At 44.0% G+C, this 8,317-nt stretch overlaps 1 protein-coding gene across 1 annotated transcript in view; it reads right to left on the reverse strand.

Moving 5' to 3' along the window:
• The window catches only part of FAM120A (family with sequence similarity 120A), a 102,636-nt gene that overhangs the window by 58,298 nt on the left and 36,021 nt on the right, over positions 1 to 8,317 (reverse strand). The window contains 2 exon segments of the mRNA XM_008576200.1: positions 3,076 to 3,172; positions 4,052 to 4,180. Of these exon segments, the coding sequence (XP_008574422.1) occupies positions 3,076 to 3,172; positions 4,052 to 4,180 (226 nt within the window).

The following is an 8,317-nucleotide window of genomic DNA, read 5'->3' on the forward strand; positions in this document are numbered from 1 at the left end:
CCGGTCATTTTTTAGGGAAAAAAAAAAAAAAAAAAAAAACTTCTCAAAGTATTAATAAAGACAAGTTATAACGAACAAGAAAGTTACGTCTTCACATTCGTGGTTCAAATTTCTGAAGTATTTTCCTGTAGAATAACATAATGGACTGTGGTTGGATTAAAGGACATCACCAAAGATCACTCATGACCTACCTAGCATCTATAAAAACATTTCTACAGAAAATACATCTTGAGTTCTAACTTGGGATGCCAACAAAGCATCTCCTCAAGTCCACGTGGCTCCTTCTCGGCCTTCAACTTGGGTTCCAGTCCTCATCGCCTTCTTTTCACTGGTAGAAGAATCCCAGCAGTACGCAAGGCAAAATCAACAAGAGCTATCTCCACATTACTTGTGTTTCTTTAGAGTTACTAGAAAAAACAACAAGTGATTTTTACAAGAATCTATTTCTGCTAGTTCCACATTGTGTGCATGTAGCTTGAAATAAAACTTGCCCCATTTTGCCTCAGCCTCTCCAGTCTCATCTCTAGCCATTCCAGGCCACACGCCAGCCATCAATAAATTCTACACTGCCCCAAACTTCCTGCCCTGGTGTAATTCTGTGCCTGCGCTTTTGTTAGTCCCTTGGCTTACAATTTCGATTTCTGCAATAGTCAGAAGCTTCAGGAAATGCCTTATAGTAGGATTTATAGGGAGTCAGATCACCTACATTAACCTGCCTGAAAATACCACTCTAAATTACATCTCAAATTCTTTAACAATTATACTTCTGTACTTCATAAGCCACTGAGCAGTGAAAGTGAAAGTGAAACTAAATTCTAACAGTCAACTTTATCTATAAAACATTTGACTTCAATGTTGTTCAACAAATTTAATAAGAACATGAAAGCACTTGGTAGAACAGAACATCACATATTTTTAAGACATTCAACCTTAAAACTCACTTTGCCTATTCAAAACATCTTCAAAATTGTTATCATCAGCCCAGATGTTAAGTGTTCTGTCTTTCTCCATATTTGTTTTACCATTTTTCTTCTCTTGAATAAACATGCTGGTCCTAAGTTCACTCTAATTACTGTTTAAACCACAGCTGCCTCAAAGGCTATACCATGAGGTGCAGAATGTCAACAGAGACCCACAAGGATGCCAGTCCCACCTCTGAGAGCTCCTTTCAGGCTTCCTGAGCGTTCAACATTCAATCACTCAGTGCCCTTTCAGGCCTTTCTGCCTAAGAACGACAACAGTGTCTGCCACTGAACAAGCACCTCATCAAAGCACTGTACATCCACTTTCTGTTTTAATAGTTACCTGATGACCCCATTCTATTAAACTGCAAGCCTGGGGCAGGAAGTAGTGTGGCAGATGCACAGGCTGGCATCATCGTTCATGCCCTCCAATATCTCAACACGCAATCATTAAACCCCTCCTGTGTGTGAGGTTATCAACAGACACACCTTAACTGACCTCACAGCCTACAACCAGTGTCCCTCCTTCCAAAACCTCATGCCTTCTTTTCCAAGAGCAATCGTAAAACACGTCCCACCACTTTACTCCCCTGATTTAAAAACCATGAGTGCATTCATTAATGCAGTTGACTATCCACTGGGGATACAAGAATGAAGGTAACAAACAGGCCCCAGTTCCCCTAGACCTAACATCTCTGGGGTACGAGGGGGTGAAGAAAAGCAGCTGACAAGTGAGCAGAGAATCAAAGCAAGGTGACATGACAGAGAACTGCCAATGGCAAATTGAGACTGGCTGGTTAAGAAAGGCCTCAGAGAAGAATATTGGAGCCTGGACCTCACAAATCAGAGCAGCCCAAACACAAGGTGGTTAGAAACAGAGTCCTCTAGGCACAACAGCTGGTGCTGAGGCCCAGGCAGATGCCAGCCTGACTTATTCAAGGCAAGAAAGAAGGCTGGGCTCATGAAGAGTGAGCAGTCGGCAGGAGTCGGATCATGGGAGTAAGCGGGATTAGAAGGCGGAGTTTATTCCAAGTGTGATGGGAACCCAGCAGAGGGTTTTAAGCCTGGGAATAGCATGGTACGATTTACATTTTTAAACATTACTCTGGCTGCTGGGAAGAAAACTAATTGTAGGAGAGCAAGAGAGAAACCAAGTGCCCCTCTGCTGCCATCACGACGGGGAGGCTGGGCCAGCAGAGGTGGCCATACAGCCAGCCTCACCCATGCCCACCTCCACCTCCCCAGCCCTGCCTCCTTCATCACACAGTGTCAGGGAAGCCACATTTCCCCGTTCATCCCCCACCCTCACACAGTCCTCCAAAGCCAGCGCCACGTCTCTGATCTCTGCACCCCAGGACCTAGCACACAGGAGGCTCTATGCTCGAATAAATGAAGGAATGCTATCATAGTAAAGGAGACTTTTAGGGGCATTTCCAAGCTTGGAACTGATCTTCTGAAACCAATAAAAAGTCTACTTCCCTAAGAGTCTCTTGCACATGCTTTCTTTTGTTAACAGCTGATATGAAGTAAACAACACGATTTAAACCAGACCTGGGGTCTAATGCTCTGTACACTTCCAAAGGCAAACAACCTCCCATGAGACACTCACGATGCAAGCAGGCTTCAGGCTAACAGCTCATAATTATTTTTATTCCCCAATTTCAAATCTCTGAATTAAATCTGGTCTTTTGCAAAAATAAAAATAAAAAAAGCAACAAAACAGGAAGGAGCTACAAGGCTACAAGTCCACTGCATTTATGAAGTCATTTGCAGGTCTGGAGGCCCATCTATGTCCTCAAGGAATTCTGTATTTAGAATAGAACACCTCAGAGACACCAAGACTTTAATATCATTATGACCTGCCAACTTTTGTCTTCACGACCCTCTACTTCTCTTCTCCACTCTAGTGAGTCTGTAAGTTTCTCTGCTCCTCAATATTTCCAGGGCAGTTACTATTGAGTCTGCCCAGGAAGTTCAGCTACACTTATTTGTATAACTGCAGAAAATCACATTTCGAAAAAATAAACCTACAAGATTATAGGGTGAATATTTTAAACCTCTTTGGACTATTGTATGGTCAATATCTATCACAGAGAGGCCTTTATTTACTTACCTAAGTAATGTGGTGGATGAAATGACATAGGCTTACTAGTCGCTGAATAATATCCAATTGCTCTCTTAAATCGAATAACTTTGTCATCTGTTCTAGACTGAAATAAATGTAGGAAAACCTTTGTAAATTAGTATGCCACTGATCATGTGTATTAACACATTTTTATAATTCAGCACATGTAAAATAATCTGTAGCTTTCCATATTAGGTAAGAATTTAGAATGACATTAAAACCTTTAGGGAAAAATCAAGAGATTACTGAAGAATCAAACCAAACATTAAACCTTTTAAAGCAATGTCATTAAAACAGCAGAGTTCTGAACTTGTTGTAACGGACCTGGGTTCTAGCTCATGACTTCTCTTCTTCTCCTCTGCTCGGTCTCTGATCCTGCCCATGGGGGTTTCGCATGCCATCTGCAGCAAGTGGAACAGATGGCAGCAGACAGGTCGGGGATGTGTCCACCCAGGGTTTCAGTTCTCTAGAGAGACAGAACAGGAGTCCTACAAAACCTCACCTATTCTACTAATGCTGACTTGTTTGCATGCCTTACTTCCCAAAAAGAGCAGAAAATCCCTGGTCATATCCTGAAAGGAACAAACAAATCAGAGACTCACACTACCCTCTGATCAATATGATATGGTGTGTCTTCTGATAACGATGAAACACAGATCTTATTAAGACAAAGACCTTAGAAGCAGCAGACCTTAGCAACTGTCCACTTTCCTCCTCCTCCTCCTTTTCAGGCTGGAAGTGAGGGTGGAAAAGCTAGGTGAAGCGGTTGAGATCACCTGGCTGGCCAGCCGGCCTGCCCACAAGCACAATTTGTGGCCCTGTGGCCTGGGGTTTCTTCACAGTGGCTTGACAGGCCAAGCACAAGCACCCAGACACGTCCAGTCAGCTTGCACCTCTCAGGCCCCTTCCCAACCTGGCCACACCACTACGCAAAGTCCTAACATGTGAATCTGTATTTTTTTACCTGTGAATGCTGAAAAACATCTTTAGCTATGGCATCCAAGTCAGAGGTGTCCTGAATGTTGCGGACATAGTCAGCAACGGCTTTGATCACTACATCGCAAGGTGGTAAGACCAGCTGGTGGGCACGGACCTGAGAAAACAAAGGCATGTGTCAACAGGGGTGGTGAGCAGCCAGAGCCAGGCTAATCCAAACTTAGGACACAGAAATTCTGACACAGCACTACCTCCTACGATCCCATCAGTGCCTGACTGTTATCCAACTGTGAGATCCTCGCCCCACAACCTCCCTACATCTTTCATGCGCTGAAGCTCAAGAACTAGATTTTCCTTTCAGGTGATGAAATACAACTCGGCTGTCTAACCCCTGTTAGGTTAAAATAGCACCTGACAGCCCTTCATCCCTTCTGCACAGTCTGACACCTGCTGTGATTAACTTCCAGGCCCAGACCCACACCCACAAGCTAAGCAAAAGCTGCTCCAGACAAGCCCTGCAGCCACCACTGGCTTCCTGTCTTTTAACACCAACACACGGGAAGGACTGTACTGGCCTGATCTTTGGATGTGAGCTTAGGACTCCCTGAAACTATAAGGATAACTGCAATCACCAAGACTCAAGTCCACCTTAAAAGCCAAGTTCAGCTCTGAATTGTAGAAAAATGGTATCGTTCCCTGTTGTGGGCATGTTTGACAAAAGAGTGACAGAAAACATGGAATAGAGTGTAGTAATAGCTCATTATACAAGAACAGTTGATTCCAAAAAAAAGGTAAGTTAAACAGATTAAAAGGTGTCAAAAACATCTAGTAAGGGCTTTGTGGTAGGCAGAACCATGTCCTTCCAAAGCTGTCCACATCGTATTCTTCAGAACCTGTGGCTGCTAGTCAGCTGACCTTAAAATGAGAATACTGTGCTGGATTACTTATATGGGCCCGATGTAATCACAGGGTCCCTGAAACGTGGAAATGGGAGGCACAGGAGTGAGTGCCAGAACAACACGGCATGAGGGCTCGCCTGGCCACCACTGGCTTTGATGGAGGATGCAGGCAGCTGTGAGGGACTGGAACAGGCCTCCAGGAGAAGCCGGACCTGCCAACACCTTCATTTTAGCCCAGTGAGACCCATTCTGCACTTCTGACCTCTGACACTATAAGCAAATGGAAGAAACTTCTGGAAAATATATATATTTATACTTTGAAGTTATTATCATGCAAATATCCAGGTGCACATGACTACATTAAATTTCCTTTTTAAAAAAGCAATTGTTTTTTCTTAAAGATTTTTTCCCTGTGTTTGAATAGCTGCTCTTCATTTCCTGAGGAAGTACTCGCCCTTTATTTTATTTTATTTTTTATTTTTTCGTGTCCGGCAACGGATCGCAACCCTCAGTGTCGCACCCATATCGGACCAGGACCGGCAACGGGATCGCAACCCTGGGTGTTGTGCCCGCACCTCGCTCAGCCAGTGAGCGGGAACCGGTCTGTATGTGGGATCCGAACCCTTGGCGGGAGCGCCGCCGCTCTCCCAAGCGGCGCACTGTAGCAGTGCGCCACCGGGCCGGCCCTCGCCCTTTATTTTAGTCATCAGCTTTGGTGAAGGTAAAATTGCATTCTAATGGCCTCCAAGGTACTACTGAATGCTTGTTGATGTAGGCATAAGCACATTCCTAGAAACCCAGCCCCCTCGTGTAGAAAGTGAAAACCGTCGCCACTCATACTCCACCGCGAGTAAGCACAGGAAGAGTGCACTGAAACCAGTCTAGGTAAACAAGGAAGCCCCGTCCAGTCCTCACCTTCTGAGAGATGTTTTTAAAATCCCGCAGCACACCATGTAAGAGGGCCATGGGGCAGCTGAGGGGTGGGGACGGGACAGAACCCTGAGCTGCCCTGCCTTTAAGTCGTTCTCAGCTCCTGCTAGGAAACAAACACCTGGCACCCTCCTCCCAGTGAGCGCGGGCCACAGGAAGGATAGCCAGCTCGGGATGTCCTGTCTCTACGTCAACGTGGGGCTAGCTGACTACTCAAACCCTGGATGCTCTAGGAGCCAATGACTGCCTCATTATGTTGCATACAACATTTGAAATGCTGGTCCATTTTAGATGGCTTTATATGCAAAACAGATAAATGACAGTTAACATAGCAACAACAGAACTTACTGGATGTAAAAATGGCCAAAATATGAAAAAGCCTTTCCCCCAGGGAGCTCATGGGGAAGGGTATAGAAACTCCTCTCTCCCAAGGGCACATGTAACACAAGAGACTGGGCAGCCGTGTATGACTTTATCCTGCTTCAACATAAAAACAGCAGAATTTGCTTTGTTCCTGAGGATATCCTTGTCATCACTACTCCCAGCCTCCACAACACTCCTGATAAAAGACCCTTGAAGGGAATAGATCCTATAATTAAAGTGTCCCCAATCCTTCTGAGTGACTAAATAATGGCAAAGACGTTGCCTCTGCTTCAACACTGAAAACACCCACCCACCACCTCCTCACCAGCCATCCTCCACTTCCAGCTTCACAGGCAGCTCTGAGCCTCTGCAGTGGAGGCTCCTTCCCTCCCGGCTGGTTCTTAATCTAGCCTCTAAATCCAATTCAGGATGAGCCCTCTGATGTCTTCCCTAATCCTCAGGGCCAGGACCTGGGTTAATGGCCACGTGGAAGGACCTGAAGCGCTGTCCTAAGGGCCTGTTCACATCAGCAAAGCCCGCCTTCATGGGAGAAGGTGGCTAGGGGACAGGAGATGTTTTGAATTTAAGAAAAAAACAGACCATAAAGTAACTTCTAATATGGACGTGGTACTTTTATCATGTCAAAACATTTAACAAGTTTCAAAAGGACTTACCATAGAATTCTTTTTAATAGCAAAATTCACTGGTATGTTTAAATAAAGATATATTTACAAACATCCAATCTATATATATGTATGAAGCGGTCTTCAAAAAGTTTATGGAAAGATTCGTATTATTTTTAATTCTATTTTTCCATGAACTTTTTGAAGTTCTCTCATATATACAAACATGTATATATGCCATACAGATGAAGGTATTTATCAACACTTTCAACTAGAAACAAATCCAGACTTGTTTAACCACAAAGAGTGTCATGAACTGTGTTGCTAAATCTTCCCAAAGATTCTAACATAGCATGTGGTTCACCTCATTATAGCAGTAATTTCACAGAAGGGTTAAAGTTATCACTCCTTGTCTACTCATAAAAACAAAATTAAGGATCAAACCAAATAAGTGAAGTGTTTGCTGCTTAGAAACAGGCTACAAAATATCATAATGAAAAGTTATGATATTTTTCCTTCTTTTTTCTTTTATCAGTTTTTTTTTTTTTTTTCCCTTTTTTCGTGTCCGGCAATGGATCGCAACCCTCAGTGTCGCGCCCGCACCGGACCGGGACCGGCAACGGGATTGCAACCCTTGGTGTCATGCCCGCACCTCGCTCAGCCAGTGAGCGGGAACCGGTCTGTACGTGGGATCCGAGCCCTCGGCGGGAGCGCCGCCACACTCCCAAGCAGTGCACTGTAGCAGTGCGCCACCAGGCCAGCCCCCTTTTATCAGTTTTTCAATGATAGCCCAAAAATTTAATATTAGGAAAAAAACAAGACAAATAAATTACAATGTATCTGAAGTTGGAAACATATGTATTTTCTATCTCCAAAGACAAACAGTAAATCTTGTTTAATTAAAACGGGGGCGACACTGAGGGTTGGGATCCGTTGCCGGACACGGAAAAAGACAAAAAAAAAAAAGCAAATGCTTTGGGGCCGGACCGGTGGTGCACTCGGTAGAGTGCGGTGCTTGGGAGAGTGGCGGCGCTCCCGCCGAGGGTTCAGATCCTATATAGAGACCGGTCCGCTCACTGGTTGAGCGCGGTGCAGGCGCGACACCAAGGGTTGCGATCCCGTTACCAGTCATGAAAAAAGACAAAAAAAAGGAAAAAAAAAAAAAAAGCACACTTATGATCAATTGTCTTTTTCATGGCACTTTGTAGCAATTTCATTAATTGTTACTTGCTTTGCAAGTAAAGAAAAAATTAGGGCTGGAAAGACCTCTAAAAGATTTAGCCTACCCCTTCGCTTCCAGGCAGGATTAATTAAATAATAGATACTCTTTGGGTGGAAATAGATAATTGCCTCCATGCAAAAATATCCTCTCACATGAAAGATTTTCACTTTTAGCATCATCTTTCCACCAAACTCCTAACCATTTCCTATTGAAAAACTCACACTACAATCTTCTTTTTTTTTTTCCTTTTTGTCTTT

The sequence above is a fragment of the Galeopterus variegatus genome, unplaced genomic scaffold, assembly GCF_000696425.1.
Source record: "Galeopterus variegatus unplaced genomic scaffold, G_variegatus-3.0.2 Scaffold1310, whole genome shotgun sequence".
Lineage (NCBI taxonomy): Eukaryota > Metazoa > Chordata > Mammalia > Dermoptera > Cynocephalidae > Galeopterus > Galeopterus variegatus.